This window comes from Macaca fascicularis, chromosome 19 (assembly GCF_037993035.2).
Source record: "Macaca fascicularis isolate 582-1 chromosome 19, T2T-MFA8v1.1".
In the NCBI taxonomy this organism is placed as follows: domain Eukaryota; kingdom Metazoa; phylum Chordata; class Mammalia; order Primates; family Cercopithecidae; genus Macaca; species Macaca fascicularis.
Genome location: NC_088393.1, coordinates 47,495,422 through 47,519,623, shown reverse-complemented (window position 1 = coordinate 47,519,623; position 24,202 = coordinate 47,495,422). Strand labels below are relative to the sequence as shown.

At 55.3% G+C, this 24,202-nt stretch overlaps 1 protein-coding gene across 2 annotated transcripts; it reads left to right on the top strand.

Annotated features, from left to right (window-relative positions):
* Positions 1-1,981: 1,981 nt before the first annotated feature.
* PRX (periaxin) lies at positions 1,982-23,285 on the top strand. Of its 2 annotated transcripts, none has more exons than XM_045380231.3 (7): positions 1,982-2,071; positions 8,328-8,371; positions 8,455-8,553; positions 8,679-8,804; positions 13,472-13,628; positions 18,365-18,561; positions 19,209-23,285. In XM_045380231.3, the coding sequence occupies exons 1-7, from the start codon at positions 2,029-2,031 to the stop codon at positions 23,085-23,087; spliced, it is 4,545 nt and encodes a 1,514-aa protein (XP_045236166.2). In that variant the 5' UTR covers positions 1,982-2,028; the 3' UTR covers positions 23,088-23,285. The 2 variants fall into 2 exon arrangements, with proteins under 2 accessions (XP_045236166.2, XP_005589329.3); XM_005589272.5 differs by lacking the exon at positions 1,982-2,071 and adding an exon at positions 3,384-3,427.
* Positions 23,286-24,202: the final 917 nt, after the last annotated feature.

Genomic DNA, 24,202 nt, shown 5'->3' with positions numbered 1-24,202 from the left:
TCACGCCACTTCTCTCCAGCCTGGGCGAGAGAGAAGGAAAACTGAAGTCTCAAAAAAAAAAAAAAAAAAAAAAGAAGAAAAGAAAAAGAAAAAGAAAACAAAAGAAAAGAACTCACAGCAGGCCGGGGCCTGGCACAGTGGCTCACACCTGTAATGTCAGCACTTTGGGAGGCCAAGGCAGGAGGATCGCTTGAGGCCAGGAGTTTGAGGCCAGCCTGGGCAACATAGTGAGACCTGCATCTCTCAAAAACAAGAAAACAAAGAACTCACAGCAAACTAGGGAAAGGAGCTTCCTTAACCTGATAAACCGTATCTACAAAACACGGACCGCTAACGTCCTGCTTAATGTCAAAAGGTTAAATGCTCTCTCCTAAGACGAAGAACAAGCAAAGATGTCTGCTCTCTGAGACAAGGGAAGAGAGGGGATGGTATGTACCAGCCTCCCTTTTCTGTTTGACCCTGAGCAGAGAGAGGGGGCTTCCCCACCCTAGCCTGGCTGATAGCTCAGCCTCTTTCTGCCCTCACGTACCTAAAAGCTCAGTGCTATTAATACTATGTCTCTCCAATAGCTCCTCAGGGCCCTCCTCATGGCCCTGCTGACCCCTGGACCTCCTCTTACCTTTCCCTCACACTCTCACCTTAACCATTTCCCCAAAGGGCCTTTGTACAGGCTGTTTCTGCTACCTGAAACACACTGTCATTCCTTCACCACCCATGGCTTTGGGTTAACTCCTATATATCCTCCAGGTGCAAGCTCAAATGCCACTTCCTCCAGGAAGCCCTCTCTGATTTCTCTTCCTAGGCTGGGGCAGGCACCTTTTCTGGACTTCCCCATCAATGCTTTGACCTCTCTGCCTATGGTTGCCCCATCACAACCCTCCTCTTTCTGGGTTTGTTCCCTGCTGGACTGTGAATGGTGTGGACGCAGGCCTGAGCTGTCCCCGTCACACTGTGTCCCCAGCACCATCCAGCCTGGGACTGGACACAAGACCAGGTGCTCACTGAATGTTTGCTGACGGTGAATGAAGGCCTGCTCTGTTTCTCACCTCGTCCTTTGCCCACATTTGTCTTTCTGCCTGGAACCCCCTTCCTTCCTTATTTCCTTAGCTCCCTCCTCCTCAATCTTCCAGTTTGACTTCATTTTATTATTATTTAATATTATTATTATTTTGAGACAGAGGCTCACTCTGTCACCCAGGCTGGAGTGCAATGGCACAATCTCGGCTCACTGCAACCTCTGCCTTCCGGGTTTAAGCAATTCTCCTGCCTCAGCCTCTCGAGTAGCTGGGATTACAGGTGCCCGCCACCACGCCCCACTCATTCAGTTTGACTGCAGATATCACCTGCTGCAGGCTCCTTTCCTGAGTCTGCCCCTTCCCCGCTGGGGTGGAGTTAGATCTGTTGATGTCCCCTGTGCCCAGCAAAAGACCTACCACTAAACAGGGCTTGTGAGTGTCTGTTGAATGAATACAGGAACGAAAGAACGTTTGCGTGAATCAATGAAGGAGAGAGAATGCAACGAGGTAAGGGTCTCCTCAGGCCCATCGGGAGCCCCGACCATACCATCCCTTCTACCCCTCCCAGGAGGAGGGCTCTGGCTGGCTTCTGGCCACACCCCAACCTTTGGTTGCTGCCAGGCCTGGAAGGCATTTCCCCGAGCTCAGCACATTCCTGCCTTCCTCGGTGGCTGAGAGTGGGCAGGGGGCATTTCAGAGAGAAGGGAGGGAGGCCCCCAGCATTCCGGGATCCTGCCATCCTGGCCTGGTCCCCCATGCCCTCCGAAGTAGGCCCCAACCCCTTGGTGTGAGATGGGGGACAGGTCTGCAGAGGGGCCACCCAGGCTGGTGTGAGGGACGAGGGTGCCGATGGAGGCCAGGGCTCGGTGTCTGTGCCTGGCTGGACAATGGGGCAGAAGCTGCTGACACGCACTTTGGGGGTAATCCCCCAGCCTCAGCCCAGCCCAGGCTTGGGGCCGGGGTTCAGAGAGCGACGAGCTTCCGAGGCAGCAGCCGGGTGGGTTCAAGTGGTATGTGGGGGTACCTGTGCTCCCTGTGCCGCCCCCCGGGGTCTGGTGAGTCAGGGCAGGCTGGGGGCTGGGCCAGGGTCCAGGGGATGGGGGTGAGGCCTGGTAGCCTTGGCTTGGGAGTCAGGCAGGTCTGGGTTCAAATCTGAGCCCCTGCCAATGACCTGCTATGGTGATCTTGGGAGAGTCACTTACCTTCTCTGAGCCTTCTTGTCTGCAAAGTGGAAGGGGCAGAAGAGTGTAGCAGGGTTTTTCTGGTCCAGGAGAACAGGGGTTGGACCTCAGCTCCACCACTTCCTGGCCACATAGCTATAAATTGGGCATAGCTGGATGCGGTGGCTCACGCCTGTAATCCCAGAACTTTGGGAGGCTGAAGTGTGAAGATCGCTTGAGCCCAGGAGTTCAAGACCAGCCTGGGCAACATGGTGAAACTTGGTCTCTACAAAAAATGCAAAAATTAGCTGGGCATTGTGGTGCATGCCTGTAGTCCCAGCTACTTGAGGGGGCTGAGTCGGGAGGATTGCTTGAGCCCAGGAGGTTGAGGCTGCAGTGAGCCATGATCACACCACTGCACCCCAACCTGGGCGACAGGGCAAGACCAAAAAAAAAAGTGTGCGGAGCATAAGGACCCCATTTTACACCCTTGATTCAAAAGCAGGGCTTGAGCATTGAGCATGGCACTTAGTATATAATAGGTGTCCCCCTAAACAGTAACTCCATTAGACAGAGAACTGGGGGTCCCCTGTACCCAGTTTCACTCAAAAAGGGTCAAAACCCCCCAGCAAGACCAGCCAGCCACTTAATTTGTGTGAAAAATAATACCAAATACTTATTAGTAACCCTCATTCTGTGCCAGGCATTGTTTTACATTTTCAGTCTCTTTTGACTCATTTAATCTTCACCACAACCCCATAAGGTAGGTACTCTTACTATCCACAGAGAGAAGCTGTGACTGGCGGCAGGTCACCCAGCCAGGAAGTGGTCGAGCTGTGATTTGAACCCAAGTTGACAGGGAGAGGGAGTGGAAGGAGTTTACGGTAGAGGCCATTGGCCAGACCGGGGTCCTGGAGCCAGGAAACGGTGGGGCTGGGGTGGGGTCCTGATTCTCCAAGTCGAGGAAGTCAACGTGCAAATCCTTGAAGCTGAGCTCATGGCAGAGGTCTCGGCCCAGGCAAGAGAGAGGCGGCTGGTGGCTGTCTCTTGGCCCCCACCGCTTGCGGATAGATGTTGCTGGAGGAGGGGGATATTTGTTTCTCCACCACCCACCCTCTGGTGACGTCACACCTCCGCAGCCAATGGCTGGGATCGCTCTCTCCTCCCCCTCCCCATTCCTTTTCCCCCCCAGCCTAGGGCTGGGGCTGACAGACGGGACCAGGAGCTCTTGAGGTGTCTGGAGGCTCAGCGGTAAGACATCAGCCGGCCAGTCCCTTCCCTGGCCAGGCTGAGACACTGTGGGAATGAGGTTCAGGGTCCCGGGAGGTGCTGGGAGGGGGCCTGGGGGCTCAGGAAGCCATGTGTTGTAGGTGTGTGAAAGGTACAGACTTTGGAGCCAGTGGTTCAAATCCCCTCTCCTCTCCTTTCTGGCTGTGCAGCCTTGGGCAAGATACTTCATCCTTTGTGCCTCTGCTTCCCCATCTCTAAAATGGGCTTATGTCCCCAGGCCACCTCACAAGGCTGGCACCAGAATAAATGAGTTGCTGCTTTTAAAGAGCTAGGGCAGCCGGGAATGGTGGCTCATGCCTATAATCTCAACACTTTGGGAGGCCGAGGCGGGAGGACTGCTTAAGCCCAGGAATTCGAGACCAGCCTGAGCCACATAGAGAGGCCCCATCTCTACAAAAAAAAAATTTTCTTTTTTTTTAAATTAGCTGGGTATGGTGTTGCATGCCTGTGGTCCCAGCTACTCTGGAGGCTGAGATGGGAGAATGAGTTGGGCCCAGGAGGTTGAGGCTGCAGTGAGCCGTGATCACACCTCTGCACTCCAGTCTCAGTGACAGAGTAAGACCCTGTCTCCAAAAAACAAACAAACAAACAAACTAACAAACACCAGCGCTGGGGCAGAATGTCTGGGGTGGTTCCCTGGAGTAGGGTGCTGGGGAGGCAGCATGGATCCTGTTGGTGGGAGGCTGGTGCCTGAGCTGGGTTTTGTCTCTCAGCCAAAGCTCCCCTTTGGTAGCAGAGAAAGTGGGGGCCACTGAGGAGCAAAGGTTGGATGTGCAACACTGTGAGATGCACAGCCCCCTCCCTCCATACTCTCCCTATTGCTGTCAGAGACGAGTGTATATTAATTGAACACTTACTATATACGAGGGATATTCTAAGCACCTGCTGTTCTCTCACAAATCTTCAAAGCCATTCTTATTGGCTCCATTTTACAGATGGAGAAACTGAGGCCCCAGAGATGAAGGATCTTGCCCAAGTCCTCACACCTGTGAAGTGCTGGAGCAGGGACTAACTGAGGCAGCCAGAGGTCACCGCCTTAACTCCCCCTGACTCCCTAGGTGACCTCGGATAATGTTTAGAGGTCTGGATGAGTCAGCTCAACCCCCGACCCCCATTACTATGGGAGATCACGCTGGTGGCTGGGGAAAGCTGAGGCTCTGAGCAGGCAGGGTTCCCAAGTGAAGTTGGTGGCAGTCACCAGGGAAAGAGGGCCAGAAGGGCAATGCCCTCAGCCGATCCCTCAGCAGCCTCCAATGACAACCCCTCGCTCCCAGCTGCTCTGAAGGGCATGAGTCGCATCTGAAATGGATATCTCAGTTGTACCCACTCCAGGGAGATGTTACAAAGATTTAAGGAGCCAAGACAGGAAGGATCTTACTTAGCACATCATAGGTGCTCAAGAAATGGGGACCCTGGGGATTCTGAAAACTCTGGCATATGCCAGGGTCACGCCACAGTAACCGCCCAAGAAATAGGCTGCTGGCACCTGGAGTGTCTGCCTGGTCCCGGTAGATCTGCTCCTAACACAAGGCAGGGACCGCCCCGCCAGGAGACTCCCCACCCCTCCTTTCCCTCCCTCGTGGGATAGGCAGAGCTGGGAACACAGAGTCCTCTCTGTGGGTTTCCTTCCGAAGCTGCCCCCACCTTACCCCAGGAGCTGGGTACGTGGCTCAGGAAGGGCACAGTTGGGCTAAATATAACCTGGGCTGGGTGCCTGTCCCAGAGAGGGATGAAGAAGGAGGGTACACTCTCTTGTCCTGCCCCGCCTGAACTTCCTGTGCCAGGCTGTGGGCATGACCCTCACAGCCACGGGCCTGGGACAGACAGCTTGTGACCCAGGAGACCCCCTCCACTACCACCACCAAGGTCCAGGCTTCTCATGCCCCCAGCTCAGGACTCTGTGCTGTGTCTCAGTCCTGGGTAAGGGAACTGAGTTCGCTTTCGCACCTGGGCTCAAGAGTCTACTCTGTCACCGTGATCACTGGTCTCTTAACTCTTATTGGCTCATCGGTTAAATGGGGTCCCACGAGGTCAAGTATGTAAAGCACCTGCCTGGCCCAGGCCCGGCACCCGGCCTGGGTGTGCTTCTAGCACCGCTGACCCCCTCCTGCCCAACCCAGCTCCTGCCCCAGTGTGCAGGGCCAACAATGCAAACTAAGGTGAAGCACGGGTGAAGGGCAGGCACGGGTCCTAGTTCTGCCCCTTTCTGGCTGAGTGACCCCTCTGTGAGCCTCAGTTTCCACCCCTGTAACAGCCACAACATCTAGGGTGATTTTGAGGACTATGGCTGCTAGCACATGGTCCAATTCAGAGGAAATGCCCTAGACATGGCAGACAAGGTCTCGGTGCGGGACCAGCTAATATTAATACTAACCACTCAATACCCATCAGTTGTTATTATGATTGGCCAGCTAAAGCGCTGGAGCTTTTTTTATTTTTATCTTTATTATTTTTTTTGAGATGGAGTCTCGCTATGTCGCCAGGCTGAAGTGCAGTGGCACGATCTCAGCTCACCACAACCTCCGCCTCCTGGGCTCAAGCGACTCTCCTGCCTCAGCCCCCCGGGTAGCTGGGATTACAGGCGCCCACCACCACGCCTGGCTAATTTTTGTATTTTTAGTAGAAACGGGGTTTCACCATGTTGGCCAGGCTGGTCTCGAACCCCTGACCTCGTGATCCACCCACCTCAGCCTCCCAAAGTGTTGGGATTACAGGCTTGAGCCACGTGCCCGGCCTGCACTAGAGTTTTTAGACAAGTTCAAGTCCTGGCTCAGCCTGGAAGGGGCAGGGGGCTCACAGGAAGGCCACAGAGACCAGGACCCCAGGAGATGCAGAAAGAAGCCCTCTTACACTGTGGGGGGCGTGGGTGCCGTGGGAGTGTTAAGGGGTCCGCATGTCCTCTGTCCTGCCTAGTGATGGGCTATGAAGGGCCATTGTGTGGCCAGGGTGGGTGGGCAGGGGCGGAATGCAAGTGAACAGCAGACGGGCCATTGTGTGAGGGAATGTGCCGCGTGAGGCCTGACCTTTCCCTGTGCAATAGGGGTTGGCGGGTTGGCATGCCAGGTGGGGGCTGTGGGGACAAGCCCAGAGTCGGGGGTTGGGGGAGACAGTATTCATCTCCATTTTCCCAGATGGGACTGGCGGATGGCTATATGTGAATTTCAGCTATGAGGCCTTGAGCAAGTTCTTTTGGCCTCTCAGGAAATGAGGTTTTCTGAGGTGAGATAGAAGGTGAAGGTCTAGCACGGGGACCGGCAAATACTAACCACTCAGTACCCATCAGTTATTATTACCCAGATAAAGGGCTGGAGCCTTCAGACAAGTTCAAGTCCTGGCTCGACCATTTGTGATCTGGGCTACTGATATCCCTTCCCCCAGCCTCAGTTGTCTCCTCTGTAATGGGCTCAGTAGTAGCTGATTGCACAAGGCTGTGCTGAGGGCCACGTGCAGTGGTGCCTGTGGGGCGCTCGACACAAGGTCAAGGCCATAGGAAGTTCTTAGTAATAATAATGGCCTGACAGGTGCAGTGGCTCATGCCTGTAATCCCAGCTCTCTGGGAGGCCGAGGCGGGTGGATAACCTGAGGTCAGGAGTTCGAGACCAGCCTAGCCAACATGGTGAAACCCCATCTCTATTAAAAATACAAAAAAGTAGCCAGGCGTGGTGGTGGGCGCCTGTAATCCCAGTTACTCGAGAGGCTGAGGCAGGAGAATCACTTGAACCCAGGAAGCAGCGGTTGCAGTGAGCTGAATTCGTACCACTTCACTCCAGCTTGGGCAATAGAGTGAGACTCTGTCTCAAAATAATAATAATAGTAATAATAATAATAATAATGATAATAGCAGCAAGTATTTATAAAGCACCTGCCAGGTGCCTGGCACTTTATACTTATTAACTCATTTCATCCTCGGAACAGCCCTGCAAGGTAAGAGCTCTTATTCTCCCCATTTTATGGATGAGGTAACTGAAGCACAGAGAGGTGCTATGATTTGCCCACTGGGAGTACATGGGAGTGGCTATAATTATTTTATAGTGTCGGGAGGCTGAGGCAGGAGGATACATGAGCCCAGGAGTTGGAGATCAGTTTGGGCAACCTAGGGAGACCCCATCTCTATAAATTAATTTTAAAAATTAACCTGGTGTTGCCAGGTGCGGTGGCTCATGCCTGTAATTCCAGCACTTTGGAAGGCCAAGATGGGCAGATCACTTGCAGTCAGGAGTTCAAGACCAGCCTGGCCAACATGGTGAAACTCCGATTCTACTAAAAATACAAAAATTAGCCAGGCATGGTGGTGCGTGCCTGTAGTCCCAAGGTGCGTGCCTGTAGCCCCAACTACTTGGGAGGCTGAGTCAGGAGAATGGCTTGAACCCAGGAGTTGGTGGTTGCAGTGAGCCAAGAGCACGCCATTGCACCGCATCCTGAAACTCTCTCACAAACAAACACACACGTAGCCAGGTGTTGTGGCCTGCACCTGTGGTCCCAGCTACTCAGGAGACCGAGGTGGGAGGATCGCCTGAGCCCAGAGATCGAGGCAGCGGTGTGCTGTGATTGCACCACTGCACTCCAGCCTGGGCAATAGAGCTAGACCCTGTCTCAAAAACCAATTATTTTTTAGTGAGTTTGGCCCCCTCAGTTGGCCAAGATCTTTGGCACAGGGGCCCTGCTGCCAGAGAAGCCTCAGAGTCAGTTTTGGCTTTACTGTGTGTTGTCCAGCTGAGTCATCCTGGGTAAAGGTCTTCTGAGGATCAGTTTCCCACCTGCACGATGGGGATAGGGTATCAGCAGAACACAGCAGGGTAAGGCACTCAGGAAGCCATCAGTGGGTGTTAGCCAATAACACTGCTCTCATTCTTCTTCTTAGAGCCCCGGACCCAGGAGGCCCAAGGAGCTGGAGGTGACCCTCAGGTGAGTGCTGGCTGGTGCCACATGCCCCTCCCCACCCCTCCCTCGCCTGCCTAGAGCTTCATGTCCTGGTCTTTCCCTGGCAGGCAGCAAGAACCCCGCGGAAGGGCGTGAGCCCTGCAGACAGCTGTGCGGCACCTCGGGCTGGGCTCCTGTTAGGAGGAAGTGCCTGCGCCCAGGCAGCGGTGAGAGGACAGCTGGGGTGGGGCCCTTCTCCCCTTCCAATACCCACCCTGCTCTCTCCCTGTAAGCATGGCCTCCACCTCTCATCCCCTCCTGGCCTCAAGCCTCCACTGCTGTCCTCCCGCAGGCTCAGAGGCAGCTGCTCCATGCAGAACTGAAGCTGGTTCTGCAGCAGAAAGGGGAGAGGACACAGGAGCCTGGGGTGCAGGTGCCTCCCAGCAACGCCATGGAGGCCAGGAGCCGGAGTGCAGAGGTGAGTGCCCACATGTCCTGCAAGGCGCACTTGAGGACAATGGGGAGGCACAGACTAGGGCAGCAAGGAGGTACTTTCTGGCCTCTCTGTGCCTCATTCTCTCCATCTGTGAAATGGAAATAGTAACAGGGTCCATTTTATGGTTCACTGTGAGGGGAAGAAAATTAACATATGTAATGTCCTTACTGCAGTGTCTGGCACAAACTAAGACTCAAAGCAGTGAATTCATTGGTGCATAAAGGAGCTAAGTTAATAAGGAGCTAAAGAAAATCCAGCAGAAACCCTTCATCAGAAGAGGCAGTAAATGCAGGTGCAGTTACTCAGGCCTGGAATTCCAGCACTTTGGGAGGCCGAGACAGGAGGATCACTAGAGCCTGGGAGTTTTGAGACGAGCCTGGGCAACATAGGGAGACCCTGTCTCTACCGGAAAAAAAAATTAGCCAGGTTTAGTGGTGCATTCCTGTAGTCCCAGCTACTCAGGAGGCTGAGGTAGGAGAATCACCTGAACTCAGGAGGCTGAGGTTGCAGTGAGATATGATTGAACCACTGCCTGCCAGCCTGGGTGAAAGAGCAAGATCCTGTTGCATTAAGTCTCCTGTGTGGAAAGAACAAATAAGAAAAACAAAGTAAACAAAAAAAAAAGAAAAAAAAGACCCTGTCTAAACACACACACACACACACACACACAAAAAAAAAAACAAAAACAAAAACAAAAACAAAAACAAAACAAGGGCATATAATGTAGGGATTAAGGACATGGGCTTGGACCCATGGCTTAAATCCCAACCCTACCACTTCAGCTGTGTGGCCCTGGGCAGATGATCTCACCTCTTTGAGCCTCTGTTTCCCTATCAGTGAAATGGAGGTAATGGGGCCGGGCGCAGTGGCTCACACCTGTAATCCCAGCACTTTGGGAGGCCAAGGCGGGCTGATCATTTGAGGTTAGGAGTTCGGGACCAGCCCAGCCAATATGGTGAAACCCCGTCTCTGCTAAAAATACAAAAATTAGCCGGGCATGATGGTGCACGCCTGTAGCCCCAGCTACTCAGGAGGCTGAGGCAGAAGAATCGCTTGAACCCAGGAAGCGGAGGTTGCAGTGAGCCGAAATCATACCATTGCACTCCAGCTTGGGGGTTGCAGCGAGACTCCGTCTCAAAAAAGAAAAAAAAGAAATGGAGGTAATGATCTCCACCTCTGAGAACTCACGCTTGAGCCATTTGCAGAGTCTGGTGCTGAGGAAGCCTCTTTGAATGGCAGCTGCTGTCACTGTTACTGAGATGGTGGACTGGCATCGACCGTGTCTTACTGTATGCCAGGCACAGAGCGGGTCTACTCTTATAGGGGCCAAGCTGATACTAGGGGTGAGAGGCAGTAGGTAGAGCGCCAGGAGTTCTCTGCCTACGGGATGGCCTATGGGTTCTGGGGTCACAGACCTAAGGTTAAGGCCCAGCCACTTAACTTGCTACAGGGCATTAGGCAAGTCACTTTATCTCTCTGGGCCTTAGTGTCCACCTCTGTGACTGCCCAAGGCCGTGGGGAGGGGATGAAATGAGATCCTGCAGGCTGGGTTCGGTGGCTCACACCTGTAATCCCAACACTCTGGGAGGCTGAGGCCAGAGGATCCCTTGAGCCCAGGAATTGGAGACCATCCTGGGCAAAACAGTAAGACTCCGACCGACTCTTTTTTTTTTTTTTTTTAGACGGAGTCTTTCTCTTGTCACACAGGCTAGAGTGCAGTGGTGCAATCTTGACTCACTGCAACCTCTGCCTCCCAGGTTCAAGCGATTCTCCTGCCTCAGCCGCCTGAGTAGCTGGGATTACAGGCACCTGCCACCACACCTGGCTAATTTTAGGGCTTTTAGTAGAGACAGGGTTTTGCCATGTTGGCCAGGCTGGTCTCGAACTCCTGACCTCAGGTGATCCGCCCACTTTGGGCTCCCAAAGTGCTGAGATTATAGGCATGAGCCACCGCGCCTGGCCTGAGTCCAACTCTTTTTTTTTTTTTTTTTTTTTTGAGACAGAGTCTCGCTCTGTCACCCAGGCTGGAGTGCAGTGGCCGGATCTCAGCTCACTACAAGCTCTGCCTCCCAGGTTTACGCCATTCTCCTGCCTCAGCCTCCCAAATAGCTGGGACTACAGGCGCCCGCCACCTCGCCCGGCTAGTTTTTTGTATTTTTAGTAGAGACGGGGTTTCACCGTGTTAGCCAGGCTGGTCTCGATCTCCTGACCTCGTGATCCGCCCGTCTCGGCCTCCCAAAGTGCTGGGATTACAGGCTTGAGCCACCGTGCCTGGCCGACTCCAACTCTTAAAAATAAAGAGGCTGGGCACGGTGGCTCATGCCTGTCATCCCAGCATTCTGGGAGGCCGAGGTGGGTGGATCATGAAGTCAAGAGATCAAGATCATCCTGGTCAACATGGTGAAACTCCATCTCTACTAAAAATACAAAAATCAGCTGGGCGTGGTGGCACGTGCCTGTAATCCCAGCTACTCGGGAGGCTGAAGCAGAAGAATCGCTTGAACCTGGGAGGTGGAGGTTGCAGTGAGCTGAGATTGTGCCACTGCACTCCAGCCTGGGTGACAGAGCGAGACTCCGCCTCAAAAAAAAAAAAAGAGATCCTGCACATAAAATGCTGAGTCCAGGGCCTGCTGAGCCAAAGGGTGGTACTTGGTGGTCATGCTGTTTTCTGCAGCCCCAGCCACAACTCTTCTTACCCACACTGCCCTGCTCAGCCCCCTAGTCCCTTGGGGCCACTGCTGTGGGGCATCTGGCCTAGACCCGCTCTCCCTCCAAGTCCTGGGCTCAATTCCACTCTGTGCTGGCCCTGATGCGCTGGAAGTGACAGCATCCTCTCAGATCCCTGCTGCAACCTCCTTCCAGTATGCCTATGTCACCCTATTTTGCAGCAGAGAAGTGGGTCCAGAGAGGGCAAGATTCTTCCTAAGACACACAGCAGATTGGATTCCTAGACAGGATCCAGGTTTGTCAGTGCCTCTTCTGGGAAGCCCTATTGTGAATCCCACAGTGGCTTCTGGGCCAGGTCCAATCTGCATCATTTACAGTAAATACCGGGAATGCCATGTCTGCCAGTCCCATTCATTACCCACGCAGACCCCCTTCACTGGATTCCCTCTCCTGTGGGCGTTTCGCAGGTCTTTGGGTCATTGAATTTACAATAGAGCACATTCTCACACAGATTCAAGCCTGCAGGGAGGCAAATCCCACTCCCTGTCCCCCGAATCCCAGACAGCTTGAAGGTCCAGCCAGCCCCTTCCTCAGAATCCCATCCTCAACTATTCTCTTGTTCTGCTATAATTAAAGCCCCTCCCCCATAGTTCAATCCGGCTTGGAGAATATGGGTCTCGGGGCCAGATGCAGTGGCTCATGCCTGTAATCCCAGCACTTTGGGAGGCTGAGACAGGAGGATCTCTTGAGGCCAGGAGTTTGAGGCCAGCCTGGGAAATACGGTGAGACCCCTGTCTCTTTTTTTTTTTTTTTTTTTTTGAGACGGAGTCTCGCTCTGTCGCCCAGGCTGGAGTGCAGTGGCCGGATCTCAGCTCACTGCAAGCTCCGCCTCCCGGGTTTACGCCATTCTCCTGCCTCAGCCTCCCGAGTAGCTGGGACTACAGGCGCCCGCCACCTCGCCCGGCTAGTTTTTTGTATTTTTTTTAGTAAAGACGGGGTTTCACCGTATTAGCCAGGATGGTCTTGATCTCCTGACCTCGTGATCCGCCCGTCTCGGCCTCCCAAAGTGCTGGGATTACAGGCTTGACCCCTGTCTCTTAAAAAGTAAAAATTAAAAATTAGCTGGGCATGGTGGCGCGTGCCTGTGTTCCCAACTACTTGGGAGACTGGAGCGGAAGGGCTGCTTGAGTTTAGGAGGTCGAGGCTGCAGTGAGCCATGATCACACCGCACTCAAGCCTGGGGACAGAGTGAGAGACCCTGTCTCCCCCCACAAAAAAATAATATGGGTCTCCAATCCCAGCTCCAAATAACCCCCCATAAATTCCGGCCACAGTCCTATCTTTGGCACGCTTCTATACCCCATTTGGCTCTTCCTCCCAGGCCTGTGCTCTCCTACCCCTCCTACCCGCACCAACCCCCAGCCCCGCCCTCCCGACCTGACCACGCCCCCACGATCCTGGGCCAATCTCTCAATCACAACTCAAATTCTCTCCAGACCACTCTGACGCAGTCCATCCCCTTACAACCCCGTCTCCTCCCCTAATCCCTTTCGACTGCAGCTCTAGAGCCTCAGAGAGGCCAGCCGGCCCGCGGAGCTGTTTAACGGTTCCGCGGGTCCTAGAAAGCCAGTCGCCCGCGGGCTTGCTTAAAGGGGAGAGGCCGGAGTGGGTGTGTCCCGACGTCGCGGCGCCGAGGGGCGTGTGCCCTGAAGACCCGTTGAACAGCCGCTCCTGGCCGGGCGCGGTGGCTCACGCCTGTAATCCCAGCACTTTGGGAGGCCGAGGCGGGAGGATCGCTTGGGCCGAGGAGGATTTCTAGACCAGCCTGGGCAATGTGGCGAGACCCGCCCCGTCTCTCTATATAAATATATACATATATATGTATATAATATATGTATAGGAGCCACTGTTGAGCGCAATGGTGGGCTCTGGGCGAGGTCTGGCCCTAGAGCCCCAGCACTACACCTCGCCGCCCTCTGCAGGAGCTGAGGCGGGCGGAGTTGGTGGAAATTATCGTGGAGACAGAGGCGCAGACCGGGGTCAGCGGCATCAACGTAGCTGGCGGCGGCAAAGAGGGAATCTTCGTTCGGGAGCTGCGCGAGGACTCACCGGCCGCCAGGAGCCTCAGCCTGCAGGAAGGTGGGCGGGCCCGGGATATGGGGCGGGGGTCGAACTGCGGGGGCGGGGTTAGGAATCTGCCTTGGGTCCAAAGAGAACCTGAAACTGACCAGGGGATGGGGGCGTGACCGGCGACCAGGAGGCGGGGTTAAGGGCTTGGGGCGGGGCTTTGCTGACTTCACAGCGAACTCCAGAGGTTCACTGTCTGGGTGCGAATTCCACATCCCGTTTACTAGCTTGTGATCTTTCTGTGCCTCAGTTTTCTCATCTCTGAAATGGGACTTATTCTAGTATGGGGTTATTATGTATTGTAGATTAAACGAGTCAGTATGTGAAAACACTTAGCACATAGCTAAGTGGCACATAGTGCTTAACTACGTGAGTGCTAGTAAATGTTTTTGTTGTTGGGGCAGGAGAAAAGGGTGGAGTGAGTCACTTGGAGGGGTTGGGAAGAGAAGCTTTGTAAGTGAAGGATGTTTTAGGAAACATAGATGAAGCTGACGTGATTTATTCATGCAACAACTATTTATTAGTGCCTTCTATTTCAGACTTTATTTATTTATTTATTTATTTATTTATTTTGAGACGGAGTTTGTCTCTTGTTGCCCAGGCTGGAGTGCAATGGTGCGATCTCGGCTCACTGCCACCTCCGCCTCCCAGGTTCAAGCGATTCTCCTGCCTCAGCCTCCCAAGTAGCTGGTATTACAGGCACGGGCCACCATGCCCAGCTAATTTTTGTATTTTTAGTACAGATGGGGTTTCACCATGTTGGCCAGACTGGTCTCGAACTCCTGACCTCAAATAATCCATCCGCCTCGGTCTCCCAAAGTGCTGGGATTACAGGCGTGAGCCACTGTACCCTGCCCTATTTCAGACATTATCTTAGGTGCTTGGGCTACAGCAGTGAACAAAACAGTGAACAACAGTCCTTGCACTTATGGAGATTACATTCCAGTGGGGAGAGACATATTTAAGCAAATTAAGTAAAATATCTAGTAAATTAGAAAGCAATAAGTGCTACAGTTGCCAGGAGGACAAAATGTGCTACAGCTGCATTTTTAAATGGGGTGGGTTTGGCCAGGTGCGGTGGCTCACGCCTGTAATCCCAACACTTTGGGAGGCCAAGGTGGGCAGATCACCTGAGGTCAGGAGTTCAAGGCCAGTCTGGCCTTGAACTCTGTCTCTACTAAAAATACAAAAATTAGCTGGATGTGGTGGCAGGCGCCTATAATCCCAGTTACTCAGGAGGCTGAGGCAGGAGAATTGCTTGAGGTTGCAATAAGCCAAGTTCGTGCCACTTCACTCCAGCTTGGGTGAAAAAGCAAAACTCCGCCTAAAAAAAAAAAAAATGGGGTGGACTGGAAAGGGTGAAAAGGCTAAATGAGATAAGGGAACAAGCTATGAGGCCATCTGGAAGAGGGAACAGCTAGCAAAAATGCTCCAAGGTGGGACCATGCCTAGCTTGTGGGAGAAACAGTGAGGAAGCCAGTGTCTATGCAATTGAGTTAGTGAAGAGGGGAGTAAGAGAGGAGCCCAGAGAGGTAAGAGGAGGGCATTTTTTAGAGGGCTTTACAGGACTTTGGCTTTTATTCTGTGAGGGCTGTGAGCAGAGGAGAAACATGAATTGACTGTGCTGAACTGCTGCATTAACAGTAGAGTATGGTCAAGCATGGGGTGGCTCACACCTGTAATCCCAGCACTTTGGGAAGCCAAGGTGGGAGGATCGCTTGAGCCCAGGAGATTGAAGCTGCAATGAGCCATGATCACACCACTGCACTCCAGCCTGGGCAGCAGAGCAAGATTCTGTTTCAAAAACAAAGCCAACAACATCAAACAGTAGGGCAGGGTTAGGAGCAGGGAGACCAACAAGGTGGCTACTGTGATTATCCAGGTAAGAGATGAGGATGCTCAGGACCAAAAGGTTTTGGAGGTATGTATGTATATATATATTCTGGATTCTGGATATATTTTGAAGGAGGAGCTTTGAGGGCTGGATATTAGGTATGATGGAAAGAAAGTTGTCAAGGTTGGATCCAGGGATTTTTGACTGAGGGTGGAGTTGCTGGTCTCTCAAAAGGAGCACACTGAGACTAGCACTCATTTGGAAAAGACCAGGAGTGCAGTTTGAATCTGTTAAAGGAGAGGTGTGGTGTTGGACACCCAAGTGGAGATATGATGGAGATGTTGGATGTGAGTCTAGCGTGGAGGAGAGAGTGCTGGGCTGCAGAGATATGCTCAGCTATTGTTAGCAGATTTATGATCTTTAAACTCCTCAATATGGATGAGCTTTCCAAGAATTCCCGAGGGGTGGCTTGAGCATGTAGACAGAGAGGAGGTCCAAGTCCTGAGGTCTGGGGTAGTGTGTCTTTAAGACGCCAGAGAGGCTGGGTGTGGTGGCACGGGGCTGCAGTCGCAGGTACTCAGGAGGCTGAGGCAGGAGGATCGCTTGAGGCTGAAAGTTCAAGGCTGCAGTGATTTGTCATTGCACCAGTGTGCTACAGCCTGGGCGAAAGAGCGAGATCTTGTCTTTGAAAAAAAAAAAGAGGCTGGGCATGGTGGCTCACGCGTGTAATCCCAGCGCTTTGGAAGGCCAAGGTGAGCAGATCCCCTGAGGTAGGGACTTTTTAGAGGGCTTTATAGGACTTTGGCTTTTATTCTGTGAGGGCTGTGAGCAGAGGAGAAACATGAATTGACTGTGCTGAACTGCTGCATTAACAGTAGAGTATGGTCAAGCATGGGGTGGCTCACACCTGTAATCTCAGCACTTTGGGAAGCCAAGGTGGGAGGATCGCTTGAGCCCGGGAGGGAGTTTGAGACCAGCCTGACCAACATGGAGAAACCCCGTCTCTACTAAAAATACAAAATTAGCCGGGCGTGGTGGCGCGTGCCTGTGGTCCCAGGAGAGTCGCTTGAACCTGGGAGGCAAAAGTTGTGGTGAGCTGTGGAACTCCATCTCAAAAAAGAAAGAAAGAAAGAAGGAAGGGAGGGAGGGAGGGAGAGAAGAAAGAAAGAAAAAGAAAGAAAGAAAGAAAGAAAGAGAGAAATAAAGAAAGAAAAATAGAAAGCAAGCAAGCAAGCAAGCAAGCTGGGTATATTGGTTCACGCCTGTAATATCAGCATTTTTGGAGGCTGGGGTGGGAGGATCAGTTGAGCCTAGGAATTTGAGACTGGACTGGGTAACATCAGCCTGGGCAACATAGTGAGACTGTTTATAAAAGAAAAGAAAAGAAAGAAAGAAATCAGGGAGAGAGAAAGCAAACATCTATGGAGACTGACAGGGAACCCCCAGAGAGGCTCCAGAGGGTGTGGCACCTTGGAAGCCAAGGGAAGCAAGTGTATGAGAGAGAGAATGAAGTTAGATCAGATGCTGAGTGGTTTAAGCAGATGAGGCCTGGGACTTGACCCTTAAACTTACTACACAGAGGTCACTGCCTGGGACCTTAAGAGGAGCAGTTCAGATGTGTGTGTGGGAAAGTAGGGTCAGAGGTGTGATTGAAGAACTGGTAACAATGCTACTGGAGAACTCAATACCTTCTGCCTATTAAGGTGAACAGATCAATAGGGCAGGAGCTCCAGGGGAGTGAGGCCATGACAACCTTTTTTTTTTTTTGACACGGAGTCTCACTCTGTGGCCCAGGCTGGAGTGCAGTGGCGCCATCTCGGTTCACTGCAAGCTCCTCCTCCCTGCAAGCTCCTCCTCCCAGGTTCAGGCTATTCTCCTGCCTCAGCCTCCCGGGTAGCTGGGACTACAGGCTCCCGCTACCACACCCAGCTAATTTTTTTTTTTTTTTTGTATTTTTAGTAGAGACGGGGTTTCACCGTGTTAGCCAGGATGGTCTCGATCTCCTGACCTCGTGATCCGCCCGCCTCGGCCTCCCAAAGTGTTGGGATTACAGGCGTGAGCCATCGCGCCCAGTCGACATCCTTTCTTATGGGAGAAATAATAATGTTTGTATGCTGATGGGAATAATGTAGACGAGAAGGACAACTGATGATATGGGAAGAGGAGAGAATTGCTGGAGGATGTCCCTGAGAAGGCGGTGGAGGGATTGCCCTGAGCTAGGAGTGGGGTTAGTTCATCCCCAGAAACAGGAAGGAGAAAGGGGGTGAACAGACAATGTGGGAGCTTCTGGAAGTTCTCTTCTGATTCTGTTCTCTCGGTAAAAGAAACAGTCAGGGCTGGGCGCGGTGGCTCACGCCTGTAATCCCAGCACTTTGGGAGGCCGAGACGGGCGGATCACGAGGTCAGGAGATCGAGACCATCCTGGCTAACACGGTGAAACCCCGTCTCTACTAAAAAGAAGTACAAAAAACTAGCCGGGCGCGGTGGCGGGCGCCTGTAGTCCCAGCTACTCAGGAGGCTGAGGCGGGAGAATGGCGTAAACCCGGGAGGCGGAGCTTGCAGTGAGCGGAGATCCGGCCACTGCACTCCAGCCTGGGCGACAGAGCGAGACTCCGTCTCAAAAAAAAAAAATAAATAAAAGAAACAAAGTCAGTATCTGAAACGTAAGGATGGGTAGGGGAGCGACCAGGTGCGGGCGTGACCTGAGAGGGCGCGGCTTTGTTCATTGCAGGGGGCGGGGATAAGGTCATAGGGCGGGACTAGCGTAACTGGGACTCAATCCTGCCCTGGGGACTGGAGAGACTAAAATTTGGGGCGGAGCCTCACCGCGGGGGGCTCCCCGCAAGTGGGCAGAACTAGGCCCGGGTGGAGCCGGGAGATGCCCACGTGCTGCGCACCTCCACCTCGCCCGCAGGGGACCAGCTGCTGAGTGCCCGAGTGTTCTTCGAGAACTTCAAGTACGAGGACGCACTACGCCTGCTGCAATGCGCCGAGCCTTACAAAGTCTCCTTCTGCCTGAAGCGCACTGTGCCCACCGGGGACCTGGCGCTGCGGCCTGGGACCGTGTCTGGCTACGAGATCAAGGGCCCGCGGGCCAAGGTGGCCAAGCTGGTACGCGTGCTTAGCCCGGCCCCGGCCCTGGACTGCCCCAGCGATCCGGTCTCTGCGCCGTGAGCCCCATTCCCCGCCACCATGGGCCAGCCTTGCCCTCTGTCTTGTCACTAACCCAAGCTAATCCCACCCTCTGCCCCTTCCTCTCTGCCCCAAACTCTTCCCCGGGGAGGGGGACAAACCCACCCCAGCCCAGGGCCCTCACCCACCTCGGAGAGGCGTCCCCACCATCGGATCCAGGCTTGCTAGGGGTCCTGACTAGGCTACTTGGAACCAGGGAAGCCAGATTCCAGCCTGAGTGCGGCCCAATTACGGCTGAGTGGCCCTGGACAAATTTATTTCCCTCCCTGGGCCTCAGCTTCCCCATCTCTAGAATGAGGATGTTGGGGAAGATCCCAGATCAGGACCTAGAAGTCTTGGGTCCCAGTCCCTATACTCCTGTTGACTCATTTGGAGATTCTAGATGGCTGCTTGCCTTCCTGGGCACTCATGGTGAAAAGACAGGCAAGAAGTGGGGATGATGCTTGGGGGACAAGATACTTGACCCAGGGTATCCCCAGCCTGGTCCAATACCAGGTGGGGCTTTTCCTGTCCACTCCCAGCCTCCCACTGTCCCACCGCCTCCCGCCTCTCTCCTCTTTCCCCAGAACATCCAGAGTCTGTCCCCTGTGAAGAAGAAGAAGATGGTGCCTGGGGCTCTGGGGGTCCCCGCTGACCTGGCCCCTGTTGACGTCGAGTTCTCCTTTCCCAAGTTCTCCCGCCTGCGCCGAGGCCTCAAAGCTGAGGCTGCCAAGGGTCCTGTCCCGGCTGCCCCTGCCCGCCGGCGCCTCCAGCTGCCTCGGCTGCGTGTACGAGAAGTGGCTGAAGAGGCTCAGGCAGCCCGGCTGGCCGCTGCTGCTCCTCCCCCCAGGAAGGCCAAGGTGGAGGCCGAGGTTGCTGCAGGGGCTCGTTTCACAGCCCCTCAGGTGGAGCTGGTTGGGCCCCGGCTGCCAGGGGCCGAGGTGGGTGTCCCCCAGGTCTCAGCCCCCAAGGCTGCCCCCTCTGCAGAGGCAGCTGGTGGCTTTGCCCTCCACCTACCAACCCTTGGGCTCGGAGCCCCGGCTCCGCCTGCTGTGGAGGCCCCAGCCGTGGGGATCCAGGTCCCCCAGGTGGAGCTGCCTGCCTTACCCTCACTGCCCGCTCTGCCTCCACTTCCCTGCCTAGAGACCCGGGAAGGGGCTGTGTCGGTAGTAGTGCCCACCCTGGATGTGGCAGCACCGACTGTGGGGGTGGACCTGGCCTTGCCGGGTGCAGAGGTGGAGGCCCGGGGAGAGGCACCTGAGGTGGCCCTGAAGATGCCCCGCCTTAGTTTCCCCCGATTTGGGGCTCGAGCAAAGGAAGTTGCTGAGGCCAAGGTAGCCAAGGGCATCCCTGAGGCCAGGGTGAAAGGTCCCAGACTTCGAATGCCCACCTTTGGGCTTTCCCTCTTGGAGCCCCGGCCTGCTGCTCCTGAAGTTGTAGAGAGCAAGCTGAAGCTGCCCACCATCAAGATGCCCTCCCTTGGCATCGGAGTGTCAGGGCCTGAGGTCAAGGTGCCCAAGGGACCTGAAGTGAAGCTCCCCAAGGCTCCTGAGGTCAAGCTTCCAAAAGTGCCCGAGGCAGCTATTCCAGAGGTTCGACTCCCAGAGGTGGAGCTCCCCAAGGTGTCAGAGATGAAGCTCCCAAAGGTGCCAGAGATGGCTGTGCCGGAGGTGCGGCTTCCAGAGGTGCAGCTGCCGAAAGTCCCAGAGATGAAACTCCCAAAGGTGCCAGAGATGGCTGTGCCAGAGGTGCGGCTTCCAGAGGTGCAGCTGCCCAAAGTGTCAGAGATGAAACTCCCAAAGGTGCCAGAGATGGCTGTGCCAGAGGTGCGGCTTCCAGAGGTGCAGCTGCCCAAAGTGTCAGAGATGAAACTCCCAAAGGTGCCAGAGATGGCTGTGCCGGAGGTGCGGCTTCCAGAGGTGCAGCTGCCGAAAGTCCCAGAGATGAAAGTCCCTGAGATGAAGCTTCCAAAGGTGCCTGAGATGAAACTTCCTGAAATGAAACTCCCCGAAGTGAAACTCCCGAAGGTGCCTGAGATGGCCGTGCCCGATGTGCACCTCCCAGAGGTGCAGCTGCCGAAAGCCCCAGAGATGAAACTCCCTAAAATGCCCGAGATGGCTGTGCCAGAGGTTCGACTCCCCGAGGTGCAGCTGCCAAAAGTCTCAGAGATGAAACTCCCCAGGGTGCCTGAGATGGCCGTGCCCGATGTACACCTCCCAGAGGTGCAGCTGCCCAAGGTCTCCGAAATGAAAGTCCCTGACGTGAAGCTCCCGGAGGTAAAACTCCCCAAGGTGCCTGAGATGGCCGTGCCCGATGTGCACCTCCCCGAGGTGCAGCTGCCGAAAGTGTCAGAGATTCGGATGCCGGAAGTGCAACTACCGAAGGTTCCCGATGTGCATCTTCCGAAGGCACCAGAGGTGAAGCTGCCTAGGGCTCCAGAGGTGCAGCTAAAGGCCGCCAAGGCAGAGCAGGCAGAAGGGATGGAATTTGGCTTCAAGATGCCCAAGATGACCATGCCCAAGCTAGGGAGGGCAGAGTCCCCGTCACGGGGAAAGCCAGGCGAGGCGGGTGCTGAGGTCTCAGGGAAGCTGGTAACACTTCCCTGTCTGCAGCCAGAGGTGGATGGTGAGGCTCATGTGGGTGTCCCCTCTCTCACTCTGCCCTCAGTGGAGCTAGACCTACCAGGAGCCCTTGGCCTGGAGAGGCAGGTCCCAGCCACTGAAATGGGCAAGGTAGAGCGGGTGGAGGGCCCCGAGGTCAGGGAAGTGGGCTTCCGAGTGCCCTCTGTTGAAATTGTCACTCCACAGCTGCCCGCTGTGGAAATTGAGGAAGGGCGGCTGGAGATGATGGAGATGAAAGTCAAGCCCTCTTCCAAGTTCTCCTTACCTAAGTTTGGACTCTCAGGGCCAAAGGTGGCTAAGGCAGAGGCTGAGGGGCCTGGGCGAGCCACCAAGCTGAAGGTATCCAAGTTTGCCATCTCACTCCCCAAGGCTCGGGTGGGGGCTGAGGCTGAGGCCAAAGGGGCTGGGGAGGCAGGCCTGCTGCCTGCCCTCGATCTGTCCATCCCACAGCTCAGCCTGGATGCCCACCTGCCCTCAGGCAAGGCAGAGGTGGCAGGGGCCGACCTCAAGGTCAAGGGGCCCAGGTTTGCTCTGCCCAAGTTTGGGGTCAGAGGCCGGGACACTGAGGCAGCAGAACTAGTGCCGGGGATGGCTGAGTTGGAGGGCAAGGGCTGGGGCTGGGATGGGAGGGTGAAGATGCCCAAGCTGAAGATGCCCTCCTTTGGGCTGGCTCGAGGGAAGGAAGCAGAAGTTCAAGGTGAGCGTGCCAGCCCGGGGGAAAAGGCTGAGTCCACGGCTGTGCAGCTTAAGATCCCCGAGGTGGAGCTGGTCACACTGGGCGCCCAGGAGGAAGGGAAGGCAGAGGGGGCTGTGGCCGTCAGTGGAATGCAGCTGTCAGGCCTGAAGGTGTCCACAGCCAGGCAGGTGGTCACCGAGGGCCATGAGGCGGGGCTGAGGATGCCTCCGCTGGGCATCTGCCTGCCCCAGGTGGAGCTGACCGGCTTTGGGGAGGTGGGTACCCCAGGGCAGCAAGCTGAGAGTACGGCCCCTTCAGCAGAGGACACAGCAGGCTGCAGGGTTCAGGTGCCCCAGGTGACCCTGTCTCTGCCTGGAGCCCAGGTTGCAGGTGGGGAGCTGTTGGTGGGTGAGGGTGTCTTCAAGATGCCCACCGTGACAGTGCCCCAGCTTGAGCTGGACGTGGGGCTAAGCCGAGAGGCACAGGCAGGCGAGGTGGCCACAGGCAAGGGTGGGCTGAGGCTGAAGTTGCCCACACTGGGGACTGGAGCTGGGGTGGGGGGCGAGAGTGCTGAGGAGCAGCCCCCAGGGGACGAGCGTACCTTCCGCCTCTCACTGCCCGACGTGGAGCTCTCACCACCCGGGGGCAACCACGCCGAGTACCAGGTGGCAGACGGGGAGGGGGAGGCTGGACACAAGCTCAAGGTACGGCTGCCCCGGTTTGGCCTGGCGTGGGCCAAAGAGGGGGCCGAGGAGGGTGAGAAGGCCAAGAGCCCCAAACTCAGGCTGCCCCGAGTGGGCTTCAGCCAAAGTGAGATGGTCACTGGGGAAGGCTCCCCAAGCCCCGAGGAGGAGGAGGAGGAAGAGGGCAGTGGGGAAGGGGCCTTGGGGCGCCGGGGCCGGGTCCGGGTCCGCTTGCCACGTGTAGGCCTGGCGGCCCCTTCTAAAGCCTCTCGGGGGCAGGAGGGCGACGCAGCTCCCAAGTGCCCCGTCAGAGAGAAGTCACCCAAGTTCCGCTTCCCCAGGGTGTCCCTAAGCCCCAAGGCCCGGAGTGGGAGTGGGGACCAGGAAGAAGGTGGATTCCGGGTGCGGCTGCCCAGTGTGGGGTTTTCAGAGACAGGGGCTCCAGGCCCGGCCAGGATGGAGGGGGCTCAGGCTGCGGCCGTCTGAAGCCCCTGGGCAGATGGGGATCCCTTCTTGCCTTCCTTTCTCTACCCCCTCGCTGTTGTGTGTGTGATAACTAGCACTAACCCTAAGAGGGCTGGGAGGTGGGTGACTGACCATGGCCGGCGGGGAGGCCTGCTCCTGTCTCTCTGGCAGGAGTGCCTGTACCCCACCAAGCCATGTGAATAAAATAATCCGGAAGTAGCTGTGTATTCGTCTCCTCTGTGTGCATGGGGGTGGGGAGGGGCAGGAGTGGGTATAGGGAAGATGCAGAGAAGGCAGTCTCCAAAGAGGAGGTTCTAGGGGTCACTTGAGCCTGGCCTGAGGGGAACCTCTGGTGTGAGGGGAAAAACAGGTCATACCTGGTCTGAGAAGAGTCAGGGCGGGTTGGGCGCAGTGGCTCACACCTGTAATCCCAGCACTTGGGAGGCCAAAGCAGGAGGATTGCTTGAGCCTAGGAGTTTAAGACCAGCAAACACAGAGAAACCTCATCTCTACAAAAAATAGCCAGGCATGATGGCCTGTGCCTGTAATCCCAGCTAGTCAGGAGGCTGAGGTAGGAGGATCACTTGAGCCCGGGAGGTCGAGGCTGCAGTGAACCATGATGGCGCCCCTGCACTCCAGCCTGGGCAACAGAGCCAGACTCTGTTTCAACAAAAACAACAACAAAGAGTCAGGGTGGCCTTGGGGCAGGCCCTGGTGGGAGGGGAGACGTCCCTAGCCCTTGAGAATTCCCAGGGGTTGTTAAAGAGGACTCTGGGACATTCCCTGGCAGAGCACAGCTTCGGGATCCCTCTGCCAGGGAGCCTGCCTGTCCTGGGGGACCCACTCCTACCAGGCTGGTTGCTCCCCACCTGCCCTCTGCCAGCGTGGGCACTTCTGCACATCCTGGCCTTCTGTTTGCTGTCTGGCTGGTTTGACTGCCTTGTCCACTCTGGCCCCACCCAGGAAGGCGGCTCCTGCTCCCCTCTTTAGGATCTGGGTTCAAAGCCTCTACCCCAAACACACAGCTGCCTCTTGGAACTAGGTCCCAGGGTCCTCAGCACCCGTCAGTGCTGGTCTCAGCTCCCAGGGACCATGGGCCATCCATCCCTGTCATCCCAATTCAGGATCTAAGTCCC

Excerpts from the sequence above, each read along its gene's own strand:
- PRX (XM_045380231.3), top strand. The coding sequence starts at position 2,029 with ATGTGGGGGTACCTGTGCTCCCTGTGCCGCCCCCCGGGGTCTG. Across the intron at positions 8,372-8,454 it reads GAGCTGGAGGTGACCCTCAG|GCAGCAAGAACCCCGCGGAA; the intron begins GTGAGTGCTGGC and ends TTTCCCTGGCAG. Across the intron at positions 13,629-18,364 it reads GAGCCTCAGCCTGCAGGAAG|GGGACCAGCTGCTGAGTGCC; the intron begins GTGGGCGGGCCC and ends CCTCGCCCGCAG.